This window comes from Suricata suricatta, chromosome 8, assembly GCF_006229205.1.
Source record: "Suricata suricatta isolate VVHF042 chromosome 8, meerkat_22Aug2017_6uvM2_HiC, whole genome shotgun sequence".
Lineage (NCBI taxonomy): Eukaryota > Metazoa > Chordata > Mammalia > Carnivora > Herpestidae > Suricata > Suricata suricatta.
The window spans coordinates 123,770,669-123,797,697 of NC_043707.1; the positions used below are offsets into that span (position 1 = coordinate 123,770,669).

At 58.5% G+C, this 27,029-nt stretch overlaps 1 protein-coding gene across 1 annotated transcript in view; it reads left to right on the forward strand.

Annotated features, from left to right (window-relative positions):
* Nucleotides 1-27,029, forward strand: part of RUNX3 (RUNX family transcription factor 3) — a 27,473-nt gene extending 444 nt beyond the window's left edge. The window contains exons 2-6 of the mRNA XM_029945871.1: nucleotides 1-222; nucleotides 2,110-2,266; nucleotides 9,626-9,730; nucleotides 19,810-19,968; nucleotides 24,013-27,029. Coding sequence (XP_029801731.1) covers nucleotides 1-222; nucleotides 2,110-2,266; nucleotides 9,626-9,730; nucleotides 19,810-19,968; nucleotides 24,013-24,542 — 1,173 coding nt within the window. The 3' untranslated portion in view covers nucleotides 24,543-27,029. The remainder of the gene's footprint in view (nucleotides 223-2,109; nucleotides 2,267-9,625; nucleotides 9,731-19,809; nucleotides 19,969-24,012) is intronic.

Genomic DNA, 27,029 nt, shown 5'->3' on the forward strand with positions numbered 1-27,029 from the left:
GGCGGCGGCGGCGGCGGCGGCAAGATGGGCGAGAACAGCGGCGCGCTGAGCGCGCAGGCGGCCGTGGGGCCCGGAGGGCGCACCCGGCCGGAGGTGCGCTCGATGGTGGACGTGCTGGCGGACCACGCGGGCGAGCTCGTGCGCACCGACAGCCCCAACTTCCTCTGCTCCGTGCTGCCCTCGCACTGGCGCTGCAACAAGACGCTGCCGGTCGCGTTCAAGGTGAGTGCTGGGCCCGGCGCGGGCGGCCCCTGGGCCCGGGGATCCGGGCGTCTGAGCTGCAGGAGGCAGGGGAAGGGAGGGGACGTGCCCGCCACCCCGCGGCGAGAGCCCAGCAGCCGGGCCCTGGACGCTTTCGGTCTCGCTGCGCGCTCCGCCTGGGGGACCTTGGCGTTGCCTCTCAGAGGCACCCGGCACGGATGACTTTGGGGAGGGTTGCCCCTTCCACCTTCGGGGAGCCCGGCTGAAAGACGTTGCTGCGGAAACGGTCGGATGGGGCTTCGCTCCTCTCCGATCCGGACCCCTCGGACACAGCCTTGCGGGCAAAGGGGAAGAGGAGCCCCGGGAGCGGGGCAAGGACACCGGAGGTGGGGTGCGGAGGGTGGATAGGGCCTACCCTTCACCGCCAGCACCCCTCCTCCTGCACCGCTTCAGAAACACTTCCTGCTCACACCCTCAACCTCTGGCTTCTGAAATTTTACACCGGGACGGCTCTAGGTCTGAGAAGGGGGCACTGAACCCTAAACCGTTGCGGCGGGAATCCCGAATGCCAGGCCGAAATGGGGGGGGGGGCGGTGCTCCCACCCCTGGCAGACCCCAGCCATTTAGAGGATCTTTTTTTTTTCTTTGCTAGGGAGTAGGCGACTGTTTCATTTTCATTTTTTTAAGGGGGCAGCGAGATGAAACGAAAACGCCTTGGTTTTCCCCTAAACCTCTCACAGCTGCCGTGAGAAAGGGCAGGGCAGGAAGGGCCAGCGGCTGGTGGGGAGGGGGGGGTGCCCGAGGTGGCTGGAAACCGCGGCTCCTGGCAGCTGAGGCCGGCCTTGCTCCCATTAAGACGATTCCAAATTGGGAAAAAAAAAAAAAAAAAGGATGAGTGGCTCTTGGAGGTCTCCCGGGTGACATCTTAAAATGCCAGTGGGGAAAATCTCCCGGCGAGGAGGGGGAGGGGAAGGCCCGTGTGACTTTAATCCTCAGATCGGAGGTTTTACTGTCACTTGGAGCTTAAAAGGAATCTTTGAAATTAAAAGAAGACAGGATGTTGACAGGAAATCTGGCCTTTTTAATCAGACCCCAAACATTTTCTCCTTGAAATTTTTACCATCTGGATCCCTTAGTCCCTGCACGCGGTGGCCACGTTTAAATGGCTGTGACTCTATTTGCAGTCTGATTCCTTTTCAAAAGGCATCTGCCTCTCCCCGCTGCTTGGGGCGAGGGCTGGGGGGAGACCTTATTAGGGAGGCATCCCCACCCCCAATCCTGCAATTCCCAACAGGTGCATCTTCCTGCTATCAATAGCCCCCTCTCTCGCTTTAAAGGGGTTTTCTGTACACCCCCCTCTAAACACTGGTTTGTTTTGCATTTTGCATTTTCCCTGCATAACGAATTCAAGCTCGGCAGAGGCCGATAACCTGGGCCTGGGCCACATTTCAGGACCAAATTTCATTCCCCAAACGGCTCTTGCATTAATTGAGCATGGGGTGCAGTCCCCTTATGACTGTTGTCGATATTATTTTTATTTAGAGACTGGTTGCTAAGAGCATGTTTATTCCTCTTTCGCGGAAGCCGAAGGGGAGAGGGCACTGTACCCCGCGCTGTAGCCACGGAGCTCGTTCACAGCTCTCGCTCAGGTTCCATGAAAGGATAATTTCTCAGGCCACGGCTGGACCAGTTGATCTAGGATTTGGGTGTGGAAGGCAGAGATTTGGGCTTCTTGTTTTTGCTATTTGGTGGGGGGGGAAGGTGTCCGCTGTGTTTAAACCTCTTGTCCCCTCTGCCTTTGAGAAATCCTGCAGTGCGCCTGGGACCTAGGAGAGCTGCCCGGCCCCTCCCCGCCTCTCCCCAGCCTCCCCTGCTTCTCTAAGCTGTCCCCCTCCCCTGTGCCCTCAGGTGGTGGCGCTAGGGGACGTGCCGGATGGGACCGTGGTGACGGTGATGGCCGGCAACGATGAGAACTACTCGGCTGAACTGCGCAATGCCTCAGCGGTCATGAAGAACCAGGTGGCCAGGTTCAACGACCTTCGCTTCGTGGGCCGCAGTGGGCGAGGTGAGCCGAAGAGGGACTGTGCACCCTGACATCGGCAACAGCAGGGGTGGGGGGGGAGGGCGGGGAAGGCTGAGAGCAAGCCCTTGGGGGTCCCTGTGGGAGCCCCAGAAACAAGGGCTCCAGGCCCGACTGGGTCTGTCACAGCCGGTTGGAGCCCCATGGCGGGGGTGTGACAGACCCCACTGAGGATGTGAGGAAAGTTAGGGGCCTTTGCCAGAGAAAGACACCACTGTCTCCCAGTTTCTGGGATTTACTAACCCTCAAAGCCTCCCACGTCACCCCTTTTTTGAGCATTCTGGCCTCATAAAAGATGCTGGGAGGAGATGGTGGATGAATAGTCTCATAGGTCTTTTGTGGCAGGCGGGTTCAGCAGCTGGCTTAGACAAATGGCTGGGCTGCGGGGGGGGGGGCGAGCACCCAGCCAGCCTCCCCACGGGGATGGGATCTCCCCACGAGAGCTTCGAGCTCTGAGGCTGCTTCTCCCCACCTGTGGTCTCCCCAAGCCACAGTTTCCCCAGCCCTGTGAGCCTTAGGGTGGTGGAGAAAAGACGGAAAGCGCAGCTCAAAAGCTGCCGCTCCCCACCCCAGAATCAAGGCTGGTCCCCCACCCTGCCTGGGTGATCCGCCTCCGGCAGCAGGAGGAAGGCAGGACCAGCGGGCTGCCGCCACTGGGGCTGTTGAGTGGGAGGCTACTGGGACCCGAAACCCATCATCACGTCTGGGTGGAGAAGTCCTAGAAACCCTGCCCCGGCGAAATGGAGGATCGAGGGCTCGCTGGCCCTTTAAGACCAGCTGCTGCAACTCGGAGAGTGCCCTTCCCAAGACCCAGGCTGCCCCTCCAGCTCCGTTAAGAAAGTGAGCTAGGTTCCCCCTGCCACCAGTCTGAACAGAGGCTGAAGCAGAATTGTACTTTTCATCACCAATAAACAAGACCTTCTCAAGGTTTTAGTTCCCTCTGAGCCGCCAGACCTGCTCCGAAACGGGCATCTGGGCACCATTTTTTCCTCTCCAGCCGTTCAATGTATACATACAAATGTCAAACATATTTTGACTTTTCAGCATTAATTAAAACCAGGGCATTATTTGCATGTAATAACTGTTTACTTGTTACTTTTTATGAAACTGAAATAGTTTACATTCTTTCAAACATTTCCTGTTCCTGTTGGCTCCCTTCCCCACGCACAGATTTCTTTCAAACGGTGCCCTTAACTGGTTGCAGGTTGATGGATGGAAAATGTTTGCTTTTATGAATTAAGCTTTCATTGCTGCTCCTAATTAGTCTCCAAGCCCCTTTTGTCATCCCCAATCTCTCAGGCCTTTTGCAACTTAATCCCAGCCGCAGCCCTGAGTAGAGAATCACTGGCCACCGCCACCAGGTCAGTGGGTAGCTTGCAGAGATGCAGCTTGACTTGGGGGCTCGGTGGCCAGGTGTGCAGGCCCAGGCGGATCAAGGATGTAAGGGGAGGCCGAGGGGGGCCCACCGAAGCTGTGGTCCCTTCTGAGGCAGGCAGAGAAGGAGAGGTCTGTCCCAGGACTGTCACACCTTACTGGCTGTCTGGGGAGGTGATATAGAGAAAGAGGGCCCCCTGCGCTTCCCTGAGTTGTCAGCGGCATCGGCATCCGTTCTGCCCCGGAAAATGATTTCTTTGTGCCACTTGGGCCCACAGACCTGCACTTACCCTGCAGGGCCGGGGGAGGGGGGGCAGTGGGAGGGAGGTGGGTTTCCCAAGCATTTTTTTCATATTCAGGTGGGTGCTCTCAGAGGCTGAAGCTGGAGTCATGGGTCTGGGAGGCTCGGGGGCCGAGTTTGTAAGCCATTCTCATCGCCCTTCCCCCATCAGTCTCATGGGGCTCCGGGGACAGGAACGGGCCTGAATGGGCAACCCAATACCTGTGGAACTTGACAAAGGCTTTCAGACCTCAGAGGCTCATGGTATTGAACCCCCTGGGGTCAACAACCAGCCCACCTGGATTTCAGTCCCAGCTCTGCTGGTGACTTGCTAGATGACATGGGGCAGGTGGCTTAACCTCGCTGTGCCTCAGTTTTCCCATCTGTTTAATGGGGCCAACCATGACACCTCCCTCTCGAGACTTTGTAAGGACTGAGGAAATGGGCACAAGTGTGACACTTGGCACAAAGCGAGAGCTGGATGCATGTAACAGATTTTGTTACTTCAGATGCCTGCCACTGGAGATCTTTGAAGTCCCTTTGAGCGGTGTAGTCACTGATTCTGTGATTGTGGTGTGGTTTGGCCGGGGGTGGGGGAAACCCAGAAGGTGTGAATTGTCGAGTGGGAGAAGTGGAGGCGGCTGGCAGTGGGGAAGGAGGGTGCCAGGGTCCGGTGGCACGCAGCGACGGACCTGCCGTGCCCATGTTGCCCAACGGGAAATTCCCACTGAGAGGACAAATCAGCAATTGACATGGACAGTGGGTCACTTTAGGAGTGGGGACAGGTTGGAGTTTGGGACCCCGAGCCTTTCCCCGGCCTCCTGACTCTTGCCAAGACCGAGAAGCCAGATGGAAACTTCTGCCTGTTTCCTAGTCTTTCATTCCTTGATTCTGTCCTAATTCTAGGAAAATAGCTTTCCATGAAGGACACACAGCACCACCACCACTACCGCAGGGCCCTCACGATAAGCCTGAAGGTGGGGCCCAAGAAAAGGGAGGGAAAGAAACCAAGTGGGTGTCTCCTGCAGTGATTAGGGCCGAGGTTCCCACCCCACCAGATGCAGTGCCCTTCTTACAACGCCCCCTTCGCCACCCTACAGCGAAACGCTTGGGTAACGTAACCTACCCACCACTGATGTGCAGTTTCAAAATCCATACGATTCCATCGCTGTGATGGAGAAAAAAGGGGAAAGTGATTTTTGATAAAATACCCATTTGAATATGTAAATGTCGAGCGAAACGATGCTGTGAGTTGAGTGGGCACTTGCGCATCTGGCCGAATGCCCCATGCCCGCCGGGGCGTACAGGACTCGAGGTCTGAACCCAGCTCCGCCGTCCGTGGCGTGGTTTGCTGAAGCTGTAAACCATTCTTGGCAGAGTTAAAACAAAACAAAACAAAATACCCCATCTTCCATCCTGGAAATTTTAATAGATATTAAAAGCGTGGAAAAAATCTTTGTTCTATGTAAACTCGAGTTAGGCTCGTGGCTCCGAGACTCTCGGTAACAAGTTTGTCACACACAGGAAGAAGGAATATACCAGTGCCCTGGGCAGCGCTGGACATCTGGGTCCTCCGCCCCCCACCTTTCGCCTCTGGAGGACCAGACGCCACAGATTCCCTAAGTGTCCTCTAGGAGGCAGCCACCAGCCTAGGCGACAATGAGAAAAGCAGGAGTTCTGAACTATCATTAGCAAGTTAAAAAGAAGCCCGTAGCTTGTGGATTGAGATCTGGGACGAGATGCGTGGGTGCAGCTCACAGGCGGCTGCTGGGAGAGGAGACGGAGGGCGCGTTGGCCAACGTTGAGAAAACCCCGGGCTCCCCTGAGACTTGTCCCCGCTTGCTGTCCATGAAGCCGCCTGTGGTTGGGGCTTATGACACAAGAGCCCGTCTTGAGAGGGACGGGGACTGGCCCCAAGCCAGACCTGGCTGTGTGTGCTGGTTGCGCCAGGGACCCCGGTCCTATGGGAATGTCTGGGGTCACTCGGGGCCCCTAGGGGCAGCTACTTCCAGACTTCTCTGCCCCAGGGCCAGCCCTCCGAGCGCCATGACCTGCAGTGGTTTCTGGCCGCTGGCACGTCTGCCCGAGGTTCCTGCACAAAGTTGCCCACCTGCTCGGTCTTCTCAGCTTTCTGCTCTCAGACTGGGAGTGGGGGGAAATGAGTTCACCACCAGGCAGGGGGGCGGGCACTGAGGGAGCTTTCCCCGCCCCTTGTTCACCGGGGCCCCTGCCTCCCTTCCACTCCCGCTCCCAGGTCCCAGCCCCTCCCTTTTGCCTTCCTCCCTCCTCTCTTACCTGGGACCAGTGGTACCGAGCCTGGGAGGCAGGAGGAAACTGTTTGAGAAGGGCCGATGACCTCAGGGGTGGCTAGTGGTTTGCTGCCCGGTGAGAGTGGAGGCTTCTCAGGAGCAGGTCCTTAGTACCCTGCAGGGACACAGGCTTCCAGCACATTCTAACCTTTTTGGCCCTGCCTAAACGCTGTGTGATGTGGGTGACTCATCACCCCTCCATGAGGCTCAGTTTTCTCATCTGTAAAATGGGAACAGTCATCTCTCCCTCAATGTATTGAACACACATCCACTGAGCCTCTACTGTCATGTCAGATGCTGTCCTAGGGGCTGGGGACGCAGCAGGGTGGGGGCAAAAGGGTCTCTGACACTTCAGATCGAGCTCCTTAACCTGTTTTTTTTTACCCCATGGACCGCCTGACAGTTTCAGAATAATGTTTTGACGAATTAAATAAAATACAAAGGATTACAATGGAAACCGATGACAAAACAGAGTTAGCAGAATGTCTCTTAAAATTGGGATAAATGTGTTGCTTTATTAGCGTATTACATGGGAAGATGTGGCAATGGGTCTGATGACGACCACAATTTGGAAGTCGTGACGAGCATAAAAGATATTTAGAGAAATGTGCAACGTCCGTAATGTGATATGTAAATATCTGTGACGTCTGTTGGTGACAAGGTCACAGGAACTTCTGTAATACCTCTGTGGTTTGCTGCCTACAGTCATACTTGAGGGAGACGCCAAATCGCAGCCGGAGGTTAGGGACCACACAACTGCCATTTTTGTTCTCCTATCCCTGTTCACGGGCCCACTTAATTCTAAGAAGGAGCCACGGATGCCAGGTTTAAAATGCCTGCTTTTGATAAAGTGACCATAGAGGGTCTCACCAAGGAGGTAGCTCTTCAGTGGAGACCAGAGAGAGACGGGGGAGCCCTTCAACCACAGGGGTCCTTCCAGCCTGGCACCCTGCAGTTCCAGGAGGTACTGGAAGTGGCAGAGGCCTGGGGACCCCCCCCCCACCCAGGACGTGCCCGGGAGGAGTCCAGGAGACAAGTGACCAGGAAGTGAGGGAAGGCAGGTCCCAGGACCCCCCAGCAGGTGGGCAGGGAGCCTGAGGCCTGGCATTTCCCTAGACCTTCTGCACTTTCAGTTTCCAGAAACCATGGTAAGTGCCCCTGTGGTCTGAGCGTGAGAGGTTAGATTTCTTCAGACCCTGGACCCCAGGAGCAGGTGCTGTTTGCATTTTCATCCCTGCCTCCAGGGGACTGGCGCGGGAAAATTCTTCCCAAGAGGCCCCACTCTTCCCCAGCTTGAGTGGCACCTCTGCCTGGTGTTTACGAAACCCAAGGGACCCCAGAAGGCTGGCTGATTTCCTTTTGCTCTGGATTTTTCTGGTTCTGGGGCTAGAGTTGTCACTGGATTACTGGACCCGACCATGCAAAGAGAAGCACTAACTATCGTCCCCTGCCCTGAGTGCTCCTCCCCTACCTGTGAGGGGTGGACATCAAGCCCGCCCTCCCACCCGCCTGCCTTGGGGAGTTGCGGGTGGGGGAGGGTTCAAGGGCAGCAGAAGGGTCTGCTCAGGCAGCCTCCCTCGGTGCCCACCATGGCCCATGGCTCCCTGCCCTTAGGGAGCCCCTGGATCTGCAATTGGAGTCCAGAGATAGGGGTGCTCGGGGGGCAGAGAAGGAGGAGGCCGAGCTTAGGGGATCAGCAAGACTCCCCTCACACCCTCCCCAGCCTCATGCAGGGTGAGGGCTTTGATGCCTCCAGCAGGAGAAGAGGGCAGGAGAGGAGGGTCCCAGTTCAGCAAAGGTGAGAGGAAAACCGGGTTGCCCTTTGAGGCAGATCTAGACCTCATACCATACCCACTGCTTAAACCCCCGGAGAGTCCAAGAGTTAAAGGCAGAAGGTAGAGAGAGGGCTGTTTATGGAGGGAAAGCCTTGATCCGATTGCTACTCAGGGCAACCTGCCTCACCCTAAGGCAGAGGGAGAAAGCACCAGCGAGAGGAAGCACCGAAAATGCAAAGCAGCTCAGTGTCACAAAGCAAAAGGCAAAACAAAAAGGCCGCTGAGCTGAGAAACTGATGGCCACAAAAGGGGCGGGGAAAGCGCTGCTGGGCTACTGCAGAGCCATTTCTCAAAGGCACCAAAACGCCAATAGGAAAGAATAAGAGAACATCGAAGCGATCATTTGTGTCGGGTCAGGACAGAGAGAGAAGATTCTTTCAGGCCCACTGGGCAGGGCAGAGAGGCAGACGGAGTCAGGACCACCTAAGACCTTCCACCTTGACAGGCGGCCACGCTCACCGCTCACCGCTCTGCCTGCTCAGGCGGGGAGACGGAGCTTCGGGGCGGTCACGGTGCCTCTCTGGAGCACCGTCTCACTGGAGAGATCCATGGCCCTGAATAGGTCCCAATTCTCAGATGCGATGAAATCACTCACCGCTTCTTGGAATCTTTTCTAAGGAAATCAACAGAGATGTAGACAAAGATTTGTATAAACAAAAGGTCATTTTCATTTTATTTTAAATGGTAAAAAAATTTTTTTTTATTATTTTAAAAGTTTTTCCTCTCTTAGGAATTTTGAATGGAGACTTTGGAGCCAAATGTCTATCTAAAAATAGAACAGGGCTCTGGAAATAACAGTTGCGTCTACACATGAAATGTCGGCAGCTCCCAAATCAGCCCCTTTTCGGCCCCGGCTGCACTCGCCAGTGAGAAGCCGGCAGCGGCGCCAGCCCCAGAGAGTGAGACAGACAGACAAAAGAGGAGGCTTCTGTGAGTTGAAATCGTTTGCAGCCATTAAAAGTGAAGTTTATGAAGAATTTTTAACAACATGAGAAAGTGCTTGTGATGTGAGGTTAAATGAAGGAAAACAAAACCAGGGTATGAAAATATGTATTTTGGTATCATTGCAACTCTGTAAATACACGATACCCACACGAAAAGGATTAGAGGAGGAAACACCCAAGTGTTCATAGTGTTTATTTCTGGCTAGTGGAACTGTGGGTGATTTTTCTGTGTTCCCTAAATTTCCTGTAAAGATCACTAGTTACCTTTAGGAAAAAGTATGTGCGTTTTTATACACATATTTGGGGTGCTCCCCCCGCCAAATTGCAAGGGTCACTGGACAGAAGGAACAGCACCAAGGCCAGGAAGCAGGGAGAAAACCAGCAGAGGGACCAGAGCATGGAGTAGGGGAAGATGATAAAGTTGGTGCCAGACCTTCTGGGGCCTTGAATGCCAAGGCCAGCAGCTAGAACGTCACGCAGAGTCCCGTCTTCTGCCCGGATTCAAAGGAGAGAGATCTGCCCCTTCTGGAAGGGAGAACGGGGTGCTGTTCACAGCTCCAGGTGCCAACCTCCTGCCTTTATTCTCCACTCTTCTTCCCCAGGGAAGAGTTTCACACTGACCATCACCGTGTTCACCAACCCCACCCAAGTGGCCACCTACCACAGAGCCATCAAGGTGACCGTGGATGGACCCCGGGAACCCAGACGTAAGTGCCAGAGCCACTGAGCCGTCTGTGGGGGTGGGGGGACGGGAGGCAGGGGCCGGGTCAGACGGATGGCAGTCATCCCCTGAAGCATTCCGTCGGGGGCTGCAGTCCTGGGTTCTACGTGCCAGTCTCCCAAGCCCACACCTTGTGTGCTTTGCCCTGGGCTGCTGGAGGCCAGCAAGGATGCTGGGAAGGGAAAATGGCAGAGTGGGCTTGAGCCCCTAGACAGCCCACTGGGAATGGCCGAGAGAGAGAGAGAGAGAGAGAGAGAGAGAGAGTATGGATTTGCGATTTGCATCTGTTAAGGAAAGGAGCTGGATGGGAAAGTCTGCCATAGGGTGTTTGCGAGTGTTGGGGGTGGGGGGGAGTTGGCCAGGTTTGCTCTACTCTGCTCGGCTTCCTCTGCCTGGACTGAGGGAGGGAGCCATCAAACACAGGAGCTGGGCTGGCTGTGAGGCCACATCCCATCCTTGGAAACTGTCTTTGGATCTCCGCATGTGACTGAAGTCACACACAGCCTGGGCGCTCTGATCCCCAAACCCACACACAAGAAGGCAAACTTGATTCTGCAGACATTTACTGAGCACCTGCTATGCACAGGGCGTCCTGATGTGTGCCTTTTAGCAGCAGAGAGGGTTTGTGTTCAGTTGCTTCTGCCTGCTGACGGACCTGCTGTTTGCAGATTTGGGTTATGGAGATTGAAGGGGCAGCTGCCAGACGGAGCCAGAGGCTGGTGTTCACTAAATGAATGAATGAGTGAATGAATGAATGAAACGAGAACCAGCAGGCCCAGCTGGCCATTTCAGGACTGGCTGCTTTCTGAGCTCTGAGCAGAGTGCTGATTGGTCCAGGCCAGGGCGCGCTGAGAACCCGCCAGGACCTCGCGTGGCCTTCGGTGCCGAGAGGTGCCCTGTCTTCCCAAAGACAGTCTTCGATTTCCATTCCAAGCTGGGTGGACTTGGGCCAGGAAGGCAGAATAGGGACCTGAGCCCAGGAGCCTCAGAAGGAAGACGTGACTCTGCCAGGGTGTGGTCAGTAAGGGCCACGAGGCCTGGCCCAGGGCTAGCCCCTTCCCTCTAGGGAATCAACTGACCTAGCTCCCCATCTGTCCAATTCCTGGGCCCACTCCAGTGTCTGGCCGCTCAGGACCGGCTTCTAGCTGGGCCCGGTGTCCCTGGGTGACTCTCCCTGCAGGCTCTCAGGGCCCCTCCCCCACCTCCCTTCGCCCCCTCACGTGGTCATCAGACCCATAGGCAGGCATCTGCTGTGGCCAGATTCCTGCTGCGATTGGATGTGGATGGGTCCATGCCCCCGGCCTTGGGCTTCACGGCCCTGGACAAATTGTGTTGTCTTTTTGGCCCCAGCTTTGTCATCTGTGAACTGAGTCAGTGATTGCAAGAGTCTCGAGGTGGTGATGTCTGGGACACCCTCGTAAGCCACCATGATGCAGATGACAGACTGCCTGCCTGGTTGGGGACCTCGGGCAGATTGCTGGCCTCTTCCAGCCGCGGCCCCCTCCTCCAGGAAGTGGGGTGATACCACCCACACTGGAGGCCTAGAGATCAGTAAGGGCATGTGGATAGCATCTGGCTGTGGCCAGGGGGGGGTCCTGGTGAGGCCCAGGATCCGTGCTGTCCTGTTACCCCCAGCACCTGGCCACTCCCGTGCTTTTCCACCACTAACACCATCCGTGGATGGCCACTCTTGGTCACCAGCAGGGTGGCTGCTGAGAACCCGATGCCATGGCCATAAAGGTTTCAGAAAGGTGACCTGCCACTCTGTCTCCAGAGGCAGAATCAGGATGGACAGGAGCCACGGTCAGGTTCACCGTGATGCTGGTGCACCTAGGAGCCCCTCCACCAAGCAGTGAGCACCCAGTCCATAGCAGCACGAGAGCGGGGGTCCTGGAGCTCGCTAGGAGGGTTCCCAGGGGCCCAGCGATGCCTGGAATCCCTCCAAACCCTCCGTGCCCAGCCCTGCTTAGCCCAGAGCTGCCCACCCTCCCCCGCTGAGGGCCCTGGATAAGGGTAGAGGTGTGGCCCTGCCTTTGGGAGCCCCCAGTCCAAATCCCCTGCCACCTCGTCTCTCCTGAGGTCCCCAGACCTGAGACAGCCCTTCTGAGGGTGAGCTGATACAGGAAGGTGGCAGGGTGTGGGGAGGCACAGGACAAGGCAGCTGAGGCCAGAGAGAAGGGAGGTGGCAAGAGGAAGGAAAGAGAAATCAGGCCAGGATATCAGCCGGAGCCAGAGGCCAGGCTGGCTGTGTGACCTGAGGCAAATGGCACCCCTCTCTGGGCCTCTAAGTCTCTTTAAAGAGACTTGTTCAGACAAAATCTTAGCAGAAGCTTATTTATAGAAAAGAGCAGCCATGGGAGGAGGCAGCTGCACAGGTCTCCCATCCCGAGGACTTGCTTGCCCCCGCCCCTGCCCACCCAGGTCTTCAGGTCAGGTCTAACCTGCAGCCTGGCTTCTAACCCCAGCCTGGCCTTGTCTGTGACCTTGGACAAGTCCTCATCCTTTCTGGGCCTCCGTTCCCCAACCTGTAAGAGGTAACAGACTAGCTCAGTGCTGCTGGTCACCGAGCACTTCCCATGTGCCAGGCCTGATGCCAAGTCCCCGTGACCAGGTCTTCAAGCACCCCAGGGGGCAGAGCCACTTGCCCAAGGGTGAGTTCAGTGCACCCCCTGGGCTCCAGTCTGGGGCTCAGGGAAGTGAGGGCCACCCAGAAGGGCCTTCCTACCTTGCTGTATTCATCTGTGAAATGGGGATGATATTAGCATCTGCTCTGGGGGGGTCGTCCTGAGCATTAGGGAAAGGAACCTGGAGCTGCCCAGCCCACAGGAAACCCTCATGGATTATCATGGGATTTCCTTTCTGGGCTTTTTTCCTGCTTTGTGACTCCCGGCCCAGGTGAGGGTTGAGCCTTCTGTGCGATGGGGCAGGGAGTCGGGGCCGGTCCTGGGAGCCACAGAGCAGGAGTCTGCAGATCCCTGAGGCGCAGCTGTGGGTTCTGTGGCTGGGTCGTTCCCCTCTGGTGCCCTGCAGAGCAGGCCCGATATGCCACCAGGTGGCTGGCTGGGTTTGAAGGCCGGCTTGGTGGCTTCCTGCCTGTGTGGCCTCGGTTTCTGAGGTTCCCAGTGCTGGTATCCCTCCGAGCCACCGGGGGCTGGTTAAAAAGCAGGTGGCCGGGCAGGATCTAGGCAGGAGGCTGCCCGGTGCCTGGCGATTGTGGCACAGACCGTGGGTTCACAACCACTCCCCCCACCTTCCAGGCTTAGCAGGTGCTGGTACCTGAAATGGGGGGACCCAAGGTTTTAATCCTGCCAGAGGCAAAGGGGAGACAGTGGCAGCATCTTGCCTGTGGGCCCTTTCTTCCCAAAAATGTACATGGGACCGTTTCAACAAATATTTTCCTGGGCACCTTTCGTGTGTCTGGCACTGTTCTAGAAGCTGTGAATGCCACAGTGAACCCAACGGACAGGCTCCGTCCCAATTGGGTCTTATCCATTAGCAGTGGGGGAAGGTGGTATAAATAGTTGTATTGTCACCGTGGCCACAGCACCCCACCTGATCTGTGCTCATTACCCCTGACTTCCTCCCTGACATCCTCCTTGCTCACCCCACTCTGGCCACCCTGGCCTCCTGGCTGGTCTTACAACTGGGCAGCCACATCCCTGCCTCAGGGCCTTTGCACTGCTATTCTGTCTCTCTGAAATATTCCCCAGACACCTCCAGATGCATGGCTTGTACTTTCCGACTCTGAATGAAGTCTTTACTCAAACTTCTCAGTGAGCCCCCCACTACCACCATGCTGTTGCAGATCACACGCACGCACTCACCCCTTACCAGCCTTGATTTGACCTAGAACCCTGATCACCTTCCAGGATGCAACAGAGTTCACTCATATATTTCATTTATTTCTCATGTCCCCTCACCATTATACGTGCTCCATGAGGCAGAAGTTCTTTCCTCTGCTTTGCCGGGTGCAGGCATAGACCCTGGAGTACAGATGTAAGCACTTAGTAGGTGCTCAGTAAATATTTGTTGAATAAACGAAGTAAATACATGATGAGTGGACTGAATCTCAGGTAGTGAGAAGTCTGATGGAGAGAAAGCTGGGGGGAGGGGTGGAGAGCTCAGGGGTGGGCTGTGGGCGGGGAGGGGAACCCCGGGGAAGCCTCTGGAGGAGGTGACATTTGGCCAGAGAGATCTGAAGGAAGGAAGCAAACAGCTACTGTGGCTGCTGGTGGCAGGAAGAGGGACCCTACGCCCATAGCGGGGCCTCTGAGGGTCCCAAAGTTGCCGCAGTTCCGTTCTCGGCTCCAGGTCTGGGAAGGCAGAGGGAGACCTGGGATGAGGAGAGGCCCCTGCTCCCAGGACCCCCTCGGTTCCCAGGGGAGAGCACCCAGCAGGAGGGAAGGGGTTAACCTCAGACCTCCCGGGCTCCCCTAATCAACCCCAGGCCGCTGGAAGCCCCAGTCGCAGCCCTGGGAGGGAGCCCGCCTGCCTCCCTGCCCGCTGGCCCCCCGCCAGCCCGTTTCCCAGCCCAGCCACCGACCAGCTTTCATCTGCTCACAGGGGGCCGATTCAAGGCAGACCACCCGGGGCCCAGCACCCGCCTGCGATTCCTCGCGGTTGTTAAGAGTCGGGTGTAAATCTCCTGACAGGCCACAGAGCGGGCCTCGGGCCCAGGTGCCCCACCCCGCAGCTGGGCGGACAGTGGCTGCTGTGTCTGGGCTGTGACCGCGCCGGAGCCGGGCCAGGCGGCCGAGGAGGCGGCCCAGTGGCTTCAGATGGGTGAAGGGCCCCCCTCATTGTTCCCGGCAGCCGATGCCCTTCCTGTGCCCAGCTCTGCTTCTGTCCCCTGTCCCCTCTGCCTCCCGTCCTCTGCCACCCAGCCAAGGCCCAGCTGGGCCCTTGCTGGTCAGCCCAGCTCTCCTCTCCTGGAGCGCTCTGGAAGCCAAGGCCTCAGCCACCAAGCTTTATGCAGCATGCTGACCTTTCCAGGCCTGACCCTGACCTCACACCTCCACTTTCCTACCTGTAAGACAGGGGCAATGGCAGCAGCCCCTCAGAGGGTTATGGCCCTTGTAAACGATATGCACGGCTCACCTAGCACAGCGCTTGGCCCCTCGCAAGTGCCTGCCTGCTAAAGGGGTTGCCACCCTCATCCTGGGGACTTGTGTTGGGCCAGCACGGCGGCAGGGGGATGGCCCCAGTGGTTCCCCAAGAAGCACCAGGTACTTGGCAGGTGCAGGGACCCCGTGCTGGCCCAGCTGGTGGTGATGAAGTATGCCTAGGGACTGGTGGCAAGGGAGCCCCCAAGCCAGACTCCAGCCCTTGTTCTCTTCCTCCAGCGCTGTGTGGCCCTGGGTGACTCACTCAGCCTGGCTGGGCCGCAGCGTTCCTTCCCCTGCTTCCAACCCTTCTCCTACACCTGCGAGGCTGGGCGCTCCCACTAGCTGGACGCGTTAAGGACGGACTGTGGAGCTCAGGACGCCTTCCTTGAGGGCCGAGGCCCGACCACCTGTTTAGTTCCTGCAGCCTGGCCACGCCCTTGGGAGTCCCAGTATGCTCTCCACTTTACAGATGAGACAGCTGAGGCCCAGAGGGAGAAAGTGACCTGCCATGAGCACCAGTGGGGAAGAGCTGTCTCACACAGGCCCAGGCCACTGGGACCTGCCCTCCCGGGAACGAGACTCACGGCGCTAAGCGAGGCACGTTGCAGGGATCGGCAGTGATCTGAACTCAGCTACTGGAGGGTGACAGGTGTGGCCGGCCACGGTGGGGCCTTACCCAGGTGGTCGCCATCCTCCCTGCAGAGTGCTTTATTTTATTTAAAAAAATTTTTTTAATGTTTATTTATTTTTGAAAAAGACACAGAGTGTGGTTTTTAATTTTTTTTAATGTTTATTTATTTTTGAGAGCAAAGTGCTTTATTTTAAACACTTGGGGTCTGTCCTGCAGTTCGTCCTCACCTCGGGGGTCAGACAGGATGAAAACCACCTTACAGTTGTGACAGTTAAGGCCCAGAGGGGAAGAGGGACTTGGTGGGTGGGTCAGAGCCAAGCATGGTTAGAGAGTGGGACTCAGCACGCCTGGTGGAGCACCCATCCTCCTGGGCCTACAGAGGGTCCCCCTGGGCCCTGGGCTGGGCCCTAACACCCATTGTCTGGAGCCTGTGATTGTCAAAACCCAGGCTCCTTTCTTTCAGGATGGACTCCAGGAAGAGAAGGTGGCCTTAAGCCATCTGTGTGACCTCCAACACGTCACTGACCCTCACGGAGCCTCAGTTTTCTTCCCCATAAAGTAGGGACAGTGAGAAGACGCAGGGTGAAAGCAGGCAGTGCACGTCGTCCACTTAGATGCTGGGGCAGGGGGAGCATTCCGCAAGCATTGGCTGCTGTTTCATTTCCGGTGCTGCTAGCTGCTGCCCTTGGCCTTCCAGGGTGCTGCAGAGGCTCCTCGCTGGGGCAAGCGGTCTTCCTGGAGGGAAGGAGGGGCTCTTGAGGGGAGCCCCCAAGGACAGGAAAGCATTCCTGGCAGGGGCTGTGCCTGAGCTGGGGCTCCGAAGTGTGAGAGGCAGCGCATACTTGAGAAACCCTGAGAACAGCAGCAGCAAGAGGAGGGGGGTGGGAGTGGGGAGCAGGGGCAGGGTTGACCTATAGAGCAAGCACCCCTGCCCCTCTTTCTTCTGGGGGCCTGGTATGGCCGGTGGCTGACCTTGGTACTCTCAAGCCAGAGACTCTCAAAGCTAGAGGGGCCCTCGTGAGCAAGCCGCACAGAGAGAAACTGAGGCACGGTGTGAAAGAGCTGGGCCCCAGGTGACCCAGTGAGCAAGGCCAGGCTCCCCCACCGGCTCCTGCTGTGGGTGGCCACATGAAAGAGGTCTATTCTGTCGGCCCATCTTTCCTCAGGCACAGAAAGTTCTGTTCTGCTCCCAAGTGTGAAGGCCAGCGCCCTGTGGCTCTGAGACTTGCCGGCGCCCGGGCCGCATGGAGCCACCCCAGCTTGCCCTTGCCCCTCCCTCATGGCCTGGCAACCAGGAAGCAATTCCCAAAGCGCTCCAGGAAGTGTGCCCTTTGTGAAGGCAGCACTGCGTGTGGCTGAGTGCGTGTCTTTGGGCCACATTACCTGATTCCCATCCCAAACTAACAACATAGCAGAGATCTCATCTGGAAGTCTCAGTAGCCCCATCTGTACAGTGGGAGCAAAAAGGGAAAGTGTCAAAGCACTTGGCCTTAGGGGTCTGCACACCAGGGCTGGCTCTGCTGTCCTGACTTTGTGTCCCAGGCTTGCCATCGCGGCCTCAGTGTCCCGGTCTGTGATGTGGGGCCACTAACGCTGCCCTCCCTTGGCAGGGTCAGGGCTGGAAGAGATGGTCAGGACAGCAGTGACCCATGTAGATGGAGGACATCTATAGACCTTGTTTGGCCTCTGCGGCTCGGAGTGGGGGCAAGGGACGTGTGACTTGAGTCAGGCCACCAAAGCTGCGCAAGTGGCTGGGCCCATCCTCGAACCCAGGCCGGCGGTGAGCCCTGCCCTCCTTCTGAGGGGTGGTGGGAATGACCGTAAACACTGGGTGAACGGGGCTTCATTCCACAGTGGCGATCGCTATGAGGCCTGAGGTTCTGCACGAGTCTCTGTGTAGCCCCGTTGGCCCCGTCAGGCTTGTGGTTGGCTAAGACATGCAGAATCTTCATTCCCAAGCTGCCATCAGGTCAGTCACAGGCTCCACGCCTATCCGGCCACCTTCCTGCCTGTTGAGATTGCTCTGAATTCGTTGGCCCTCCAGCTGGCCCACATCATCTGCTGTCTTTTTGGTGGCCGCATGTTTTCTGGGGCGTACCAGGGCTGAGCCCCGCGGCACCTCCCAGACACCACTTCTGTGAAGCTGTCCTCTGTGGCTAAGGTCATGCAGCCAGCCAAATGCTGAAATCTTGAACGTGGAGGCTGCAAACTGGCAGGGGGCCTAGCTGGGCATCATCCCGGCTGACAAACGTCCCTCGGGCTCTAGGCCTGGGGCCTCCTGGTAGGAGAAAGTGGGTGCCTCACTTCTTGGCGGCTTGCTGAGCCCACTGTGGCTCCCAGGACTACTGTTCTTCCCTGGGAGCCTCCAGATGCTCGTGTGAGGCAGGGGTGTGCACGGGGAGCCCCGGAGTCTGTGCTGCTAGAACCCACTGCATCCCTGTCTTGAAAACCAGGTGTCAAACCTGTTCTGAGGCCTCCAGCTCTGTCCCCTTGTTCCCAAGGGAGGTCAACAGTCATTTCGTGCCTTTCCAGGCCCCTGGGATGCCATTTTCCAGGCCTCAGGAAGGATGGTGAGGAGTTCTATTTTACCTCCTCCAGACTTCTCTCTTCTTCTCTCCTTGTGAGTCTAGAAGACTCGGCGTGTCACTGCAGATCCAAGGACTCAGGCAAGCCTTCCCTGTCCTCCCTCAGCCCCTCCCTGTGCTGCTTCTCCAAGCGGTCCCAGATTCAGGACATCCTGCCCTCTTCCTGTGTGACTGCGGGCAAGCCTCTTCACCTCTCTGAGCCACAGTTGTCTTTGTCAAAAGAACCTAGCCTCCCTGCCTGCCCGGCCTCCTCCCTCGGTGTGGGGGGGGGGGAGGATTGGAATGGAACAGGCCAGCCTCGGGTTAGGCTAATGGCTGGCGTCTGACTGATCAGCCCACGCCTGGATCTGCACTGGAGAAATCTCCAGGCACAAAGACGTAAATAGGAACATTCCTGGACCCTGACAGGGACACTGCCTGTGAAGGAGAGTGGAGGAAATTTGAAAATGACCTAAGCGTCCTCCAGGACGGGCCGAGTGAGTGGCGGCCACCAGGGGCTGGGACCGGCAGGGACAAAGGACATCTGCTGCCACAGTGATCAGCCCTCCTCGTTCTTGCTGAGCCCCCACTGAGCCCCACTGGGGCTCCCGAGGTTCAGCAGGAGCTCTGTTGTTTCTGTGGAGCTGGGTTACGCGCCCCCGCCCATTTTCCAGATCAGGAAACTGAGGTGTGCTCTGGGATGCGCTACTAGAAAAGTGAGTTACAGAGTGATAAACGAGCCTGAGGCATTCACAAGCTTCTGTGAGAAACGTGCTGTGTTTTCCACACGTGTGAAACCGAAAAAGGGCTGGAGAGAAAGGCCACCAAACTGATCACGTGGAAATTTCTGGGGAAGGGCTTAGGGTGGGTCAAAGGAGCGCTTCGTCTTCTCTGTAATTCTGCAGTGCTTCTCCTTCCGTAGAGATTCACATGTTGCGTATGAAATGGAAAGTGTATGATTGAAAATTCGGCGTGTCAGGGGAAGCGAGGTCCCTGCGAGCTTGACATCCTTCAAGAAGCCGTGAGGGGAGCCCTCAGCCAGCTCCCCAGAAACAGCGGGTGGCCTCCCCAGCCCCGCCCACACCTCCGGGGCCTGGGAGACTGCGCTGGGGCCCTTGGGGGGGGGCGTGGCAGAGAAGCAGTGGGAGATGGTAGCAGTCTCTCCGCGTGTGATGTCCCAAGCCAGGTGCCCCGGCCCCCTGTCCCCAGCTTCCAGTCAGAGGTGGGAGTTCGGGCCCTCCACCAAGTGTCCCAGGCCTCTTCCACACACCCCCGCGAGGACAAGGCTCGTGCTGGGGGTCTCAGGATGGTTGAGGGCTAGAGCAGCCCACTCTCCCCAGTCCAGGGCCACCTCCCATTATCCTTGCAGGTGGGGGTGGGGAATGGGTCTGGGGTGCTGGGAGGTAAAGAGTGGCAGCACCCCCGGGCTGTCTCCTTCACTCCCACGGAAGCTCATCTGAGCCATTTCACATGCCTGCTGCCTCAGTTTACACTTGTGCTGCACGGTGGGCTGTTGAGGTTCAAGTAGAAGAACACATAGGCCTCCTCCAGCAGGCAGGGGTGAGGCAGACCATCACGGCAGCCCATAATGACTGTTCTCTGTGCAAGAGGTCTCTGGGGACCCTCGGAAAAGAGGTGGGCAGTAACCTGAGGACTGTCCCTGCAGAGGTGTCAGGGAGAACCCCCACCCCCAGCAGCGTGAGGCACTTCCGCCCCCCTGCGATCCTCGGGAACCAGCTGCTGACGGGCTCCCCATGCTCTGCAGGGCACCGGCAGAAGCTGGAGGACCAGACCAAGGCCTTCTCCGACCGCTTCGGGGACCTGGAACGACTGCGCATGCGTGTGACGCCCAGCGCGCCCAGTCCCCGCGGCTCCATCAGCACCGCCAGCCACTTCAGCAGCCAGGCCCAGACGCCCATCCAAGGTGCGCACGGCGGGGGCCGCGGAGCGGGGGGCGGCCGGGGGCCTGGGCTCTGTCCTGTGACTCCGGACCAAAGCAGGGCGCGGGTGCTCACTTGCTCCTGCAGGTGTTTCCTAGGGATGCTGTGGGCCCGGACCTGGGCCAAGCCCTTCACTCACTCAGCAAACGCATCCCGACACCCACCACACGTCATGTGTCAGCAGGAGTAGACACAGCCCCGCCCTCCAGGAACTCACGGTCCCCTCAGGGTCCCATAGTGTAGCCATTATAACTGGGGCATGACTTGTCTCAGGAGCTTGTGACAGACTGGTCCCTGCTGAAGATACCGTGTGGCCCCTGCCTGAGCCTCTGCCCTGTCCTCTGAAAGAGGGGCGGCGGTGGTGGCCTCAGCCCTGGGCATCGGACGTTCAAATGCCATTCCTGCACTCAGACAGCCTTTGTCAACAGCAAAGTGATGTCCCAGCCCTGCAGACACACAGCACCCCTTCCCCCAGCACCACCACCCCACGCCCCCACCCCAGAGACTTCTTCCAAACAGAAGAGGAGGGGAGGCGTCTAGGCTGAGACTGTGTCTCTGTCCCCATTGCCTGGCTGGATGCAGCGGGCACAAAGGGGCCTTGCAGAGAAGACAGGATGCCTGGTGCGGAGCAGGTGCTCCGTAAGTGGCTGGGTGGCGAGTTATCTGCTCTGCGCTCTGGTCCCTCCGAGCCAGCGAGGTGGGGCACCGGACACCATGCGTGGCGGGTCCCTGGGTCAGGCAGGGGCAGGGAGCCCCCGCCAGCAGCGCTGGACAGAGGCGGGAGGGCCAGCTGCCGCTCGCTGTGGGCAGCTGTTCTTTCTCAGTCCTGCAGGGCCTGCTAAGAGCCCATCTGGCCAATGAGCCAGTTGAGGCTTAAGAGATTAAGGGCCACTCCTGGGTCACAGAGCCCAAAACTTAGCCCCTTTGACCAGGTCCAGCGTCCCCGAAGCAACTACCCCCAGGAACTTGCCGCACTTGTGAGGGCACAGACAACGGGGCCCCAAGCGGGAGGAGCCAGGGTGAGGGCGCACACTGACTCCCTGCTCCACGCTCCAGGCTGAGATGGGGGCTTCCTGGGGCGCTCCGCTAAGGGAGGCCTTACTGCCAGGCACAGTGCAGCGGCAGGAGGACTAGTGACAGTCCCTCAGTAGGAAGAGATGGTCCCTTCTATTCTGGCATAGGAAGCTTCCTTTCTTCGCCCTGCTGGGCCCCCAAGGTGGGGAAGGTAGGTGCTGCAGGGACGTTGGACCTGTTAGAATGTTCTGGAAGGCTGGTGAGTTTGAGACACTCAGTGGTTCTTGAGCCCAGGGGGCTGCCGCCTGGGGGTCTGACCCCAGGAAGCAGCCGGAGGTACTCTGCTCTCTGGGCTCATGCCCCTCCCCTGCCCAAAGCCGTCCCTGCTTCCATCTCCCACAGGCCAGCACTTGTCAAGGTTCAGTCGCCTGACCCTCTAGGCCTTTCCCTGCTACAGGCAGAGCTGGGGCCCGGTGGGTCCCTGGCTATGCCAGGCCCTGACCGTGATCTTAAGCAAATTACTTCACTCCTCTGAACCTCAGTATTCTCATCTGTAGGAAAGAAGAAAGTACCCGCCGCAGAGGGGTGTTTGCAGGGCTATTGGGGCCCCTTCCTTGGCATCCCCCCTCCGGTGGGATGGGCCTCTGCCTTCAGACTCTATCCTGGGATCTTTCTCAGGACCCCCTCCACCACCACCACCCCCTTGATGCCCCTTCTGCCCCTTGAGCCCCTGGCTTTGGTCACTGGCACACAGTGCCAAGGCCCCAAGCCCTCCATACCCCGGCCCCCGGCCCCCTCAGCTGTGCTGCCCACAAAGGGGGCTTCTCCCAGCTCAAAGAGCTCATTCAGCCACCAAGCGGCAGCTGGGGCAATTTGGAGAAGAAAATAAACATTTCCTTCCAGTGTTGGGATTGGCCGCTCCACGGCTGGCCAGCTCGGGTTTCCTGGGGCTACTGGGCTGGCGGGGGCGGCAGCCACGGGGGCGCTGGGGGCAGACGCTTCCCCCACCACCCTGGGAGGAAGGCAGGAGGGGACAGTGGCAGGCCAGGCAGCTCCCGGGGCCACGTGGTCTCCACGGCGCAGGCCCACCTTGCATGGCCTCGTGTTTCCTGGGCTGCAGCCCTGATGTCACATCCTGGGGCCCCTATTCAGGTTTCCTTTGCTGGAAGAAGAGGGCTCCATCAGGTGGGCTCAGAGGAGAGGTGTCAACCTCACCCTTGGCTCTGCTCAGGGTGCCAGGCACCTCTGGCCCCTTATGTGTCAAGGCACCATTGACCAGCCAAGGGGCCTGTTAGAATGTTCTGGAAGGCTCCAGTCATCTAGACCTTTGTGCCCACATCCACCCACCTCGATCCTGGGAGCACTGTTCCCTTCTGATTGACAGCCAGGACCAGCACCCACGGCTGAGGCGGCTGTCCCCGGTGGAGTCAGGAAGCCCTGGGACATTTCAGCTCTCACCTTATGTCACATGGCACGGCGGGCAGATCTGGGGACACAGGAGGCCTGAGGGGACCCACAGCTCTCCGTCCTTTTTGGTGGGTGGCACAGAGGGGTGGGAACCAGACAGACTTGCCCTCAGGACCACTGCCAGGGGCTCACCCACCCCTCTACTGCTCCCCAGAATCACCCCCTTGGTCAGGGTACAAGGAAGGACCGGGGGAGGGAACTGTCCCTGCAGGCCTGTGACACGGCCAGTTCTCCTGGGTACTTGGAGCCAGAGCTGTCACAACAACTGCAGTGACACAGACCCTCCCCAGGCCTCTGCTCTGCACTCCCCTCTGAGCACTTTACACACATTAACTCTAGGAGCTATTGTTGTCTCTGTTTTTCGTGTAGGAAGACTGATGCACAGAGAAGTTAAGTGTCTTGCCCAAGGACACACAGCTCCTAAGTGTTGGACCCAGGATAAGTGCTGTGCTGCCTATCAGACACATGTCAGGGCTCAGATCCCGAACCCTAGAACTTTGGGCCATGTCTAATGTGCTGTGTGTCCCTTAGGCAAGTGCCTCACCCTCTCTGGGCCTGAGTTTTCCTACTGAAAGGGATCATGACTCAATCCTGAAGCCCCTTTGAATACTGAGGTTTGGGGGGGTGTCTGTGACTATAAAAATAAGGGGCAGAGGCTAAGGTTCCCTGGTCTTGGGTCTAGTGAGGGGCCATCCTTGAGGGAGCTAGGGCAGGGCCTGGGCTGGACACCGGGTCCCTCCATGTGAAGGCAGGGTCCAACCCACTAAGTCCCTCTGGCTGCCATCTCACTTTGGTGCTGAGGCACGGAGGGTGGCCTCTCACCGTTGTCTGGCTGCCGGTCAGCTCCGGCCTACAGGACGGCCCTGGAGACACAGACCCAGGGTGAAGGATGAGAGGGTGGGGAGCAGACAACTGCTGTGGCCCCACCCCCCACACACGGCGGGGGCCCATTACGCTAACCCAGCCCCACCTGGGCCGGGGAGGTTCACACACCCAGCAGCAGAGTAGAAAGCAACGGCCTCGTGATGAGTTCTAGTCCTTTCTGTGCAAGGTCAAGCGAATCAATGTGTGTGTGTCTCTCGCTCTGCCTCAGTTTCCTTATCTGTAAAAGCAGGCCCCAGCTCCCAAGCTCAGAGCATCACTGGAGACTGTCTGCACAGCCACGGTCTTACCGGCTATTGACGGGGAGGGAGGAAGGCAGCAGCAGGTGGGGACCACCCTCACCCCTCGACAGGCCTCTGCACTGCTAGGCTGGGAAGAGGACTCCGTGGGGAGAAGGAAAAGTCCTCCCCGCCCCCTCCACCTGCCCAGAGAGGCCCCCGTGGCCACCCGTGGCCCATGCATGTGCTGTTGCCTGCCTCCCTGCCGGGGGGGGGGCGGGGGGGGGGCCGGGTTCGGAGGCAGGGAGGCCCCGGTCCACCAGCAGCCCAGGGCAGCGAGAGCAGAGGCAGATCTAGAAGCAGGGACTCCCTCGAAGGGCCTCTGAACCAGCAGCCTCCGGGGTTGGTGTCAGGCTGCGACTGACTGTCCCCATTGCTGTCCCCCAGGCACCTCAGACCTGAACCCTTTCTCCGACCCCCGCCAGTTCGACCGCTCCTTCCCAGCGCTGCAGACCTTCACCGAGAGCCGCTTCCCCGACCCCAGGATGCATTACCCGGGGGCCATGCCCGCCGCCTTCCCCTACAGCGCCACGCCGTCGGGCAGCCTCAGCGTGGCCAGCGTGCCGGCCGCCGGCCGTTTCCACCACACCTACCTCCCGCCGCCCTACCCGGGGGGCCCGCAGAACCAGAGCGGGCCTTTCCAGGCCAACCCGTCCCCCTACCACCTCTACTACGGCGCGTCCTCCGGCTCCTACCAGTTCTCCATGGTGGCCGGCAGCAGCAGCGGGGGCGACCGCTCCCCGACCCGCATGCTGGCCTCCTGCACCAGCAGCGCCTCCGTCGCCGCCGGCAACCTCATGAACCCCAGCCTGGGTGGCCAGAGCGACAGTGTGGAGGCGGACGGCAGCCACAGCAACTCCCCCACCGCCCTGAGCACGCCGGGCCGCATGGACGAGGCCGTGTGGCGGCCCTACTGACCACCCGGGTCAGAGTTGAGTGCGCCCAACATAGGCAGGGACCCCGCGAACCCTCCCGACAGATGGCTGGCCCGGCTCGGAGGCTCTGGACGCGAATGAGACTTCGGCTCCAGACCGGTGGCAGGCCCGGGGTCCACGAGTCCTGGGCTCGGAGCTGGCGGGTGGCTCCGAAGAGCATCTAGTCCAGCCATGTCATTGTACAGATAGGTAGGGACCTCCCTCAGGTCACCGCCCCCAGCCCAGATCCTCATCATCTCACCCCACGTGGGGAAAGTTTCCTGCCACGTCCCCCAGGAACGACCTAGCTATGCCCGGTGCTGGCCCAGGGCCCCCCCGGGGGCAGAGACCACGTCTGTTCCAGACGGAGGTGACATTTGCCCTCATGGCTTGGCCTCTTACCCACGGGGCCCTGGAAAGACCTCCCCACCTCCCCCCACCACCTTCCTCAGAGACCCCCACCCCATAGGCCCAGCGCTCCCCGCCCCACATTCATACAAACTGAGTCAGAACAGGAAGGCCTCCCACCCCTCATTGTATCCATGGGGAGGGGACCCATCCAGAGGCCCCAGGAAGGCGCTGGCAGACATGAGATGAAGACACCCCCAGCCAGGTGCCCCCCCCCCGCCGGCTCTGCTTCCCGACGATTCCTAACAGCTCAAAGCCGCCCCTCCCCCGCCCCAGCCATCTGTGGGTCCCAGGCCCCAGAGTAGACTAGCCAATGGCAGCAGCAGGTCCCTAAAACCAGGAAAGACACCTGCCATCGGGTCCTCCATGCACTTTACCAGCCCAAGACCTGCCCCCCCTGTTCTCTTGGTGGAGGATCAGGGATCCCCCCATCCCTCTAGGCTGGTCTCAAAATGGCCATTTTTGGAGAGAGCACAGGGACCAGAAAGGTCCTGGCGGAAGACGTTGGGGTTTGAGGGCACAGAGCCGGACCTCGGCATCCTGTCCCACACAGGCCCAGCCTCGCTGTGCACGCCCCCACGCCCAGCCTCGTGGGCCAGAACCTCCGACAGCCCTCCATCTTTGCTCCAGAAGCGGTCTTGAGCAGAAACCGGTTTTTAAAGCTGATTTTAGAAAGAGTAGCATCCAGTGTTTTCAGACACGTTGCCTGTTACAGGTAAAGCCCTGTCCCGGTGAACAGCATGCCCTCCGCCCCCAAGAGCGTGGGATTGTTGAGGCCTCTGCACCTCCTCCCGAGGCCACACTCCTCCAGTGAGTGTCCCACCAACTTCCACCAAAGGAAGTTCCCCTGCGTTGGAGGGGACCAGAGGGAGACCCAGGCGATGCTGGAATTCACATCTGTGCCTCTTAGACATCTGCCCCAGAGGACATGTTGGGGTGCAGAGCCGGGGCTGCGTGTGGGTGGAACAGGAGGGCCATAGGGGGCCCAGCGGCCTCAGCTCAGCACCCCCTGTGCTCAGAGGTGAAGTACCGTTTGCAAATGGGGAGGCCTCGGGGTTCAGGCTGCCTAGATTCTTGCATCTGAGTTTAATTCTAAAAAGGTGTCAGTGGCAAAGGACAAGGGCCTCAGGGCTAGACAGCGTGTGGTTTTTAGTAAGTTTCAGCCACATCCTCTGTGGATGTGACAGTCTCCCCTCCTCAGTTGTCGTCTCCGTCACAGCTCTCGGCCTGCCCTACCGCCCCAGCCTGTAACAGCCGGCGGACGATGCGCCCCGGCTACACACCTCGGCGAGTTAGGAAGTCCTTCTGGGGATCTCACTCAGACCCCTCCTGCTGCAGTTTCTCTCGTCCCGTCCTCACTGGAAAAAGCAGTCTCCATCTCTTCACAACAGCTGCGGGGGTGCCCTGCTGACTCCCGACACCCAGGGGGCTCTCCACCCCTTCTCAGGAAGCAGCTACAAACCCCCTACCCCTGGACCTTGTTCACGCCTGTTCTCTGTGGTGACAGACCGGCCCCCCAGGCCCGCGTGGGAGGCACCCTTGGGTTCCCAGCGCCCAGCACTTTGTAGCGCCGCTCTGGATTACCAGCCCTTCCTGAGAGCCAAGCCCTGGCAGGGGCAGAGACAGGAAATAAATTGACCCCACCCCCACCCCCTGATGCTAGCCATGCCGAGCCCAATTTTAAGGCCCATAGTGGGCACGGAGAGCCTGGGCTGCTAAAAATGGGTCCTTATTTACAAGGCTGCTTTAAAGTTGCATCAGGCAAACACTGAGAAAGCACAAGGAGACTGAGGGGTTCTGATGCCATGATACTGTAAGCCTGTTGGTGGCAGGTACAGACCCTTTGTGACACATTGTCATGTCGAGGTATTAACGCCTGCCACACACCTACCTTCAGTAAGTCCGTCCCAGAGCAGGGAAGAGGGTGGGAAGGGGTAGAAACTGCTTTGCACTATAATTTGCTTGATGTGTTTGTTTTCAATGCACAACTTGCCTGTACAGTAAACTGTCTGTCTTCTGTACTATTTAACTGTAAAATGGAATTTTGACTGATTTGTTACAATAATATAACTCTGAGATGCA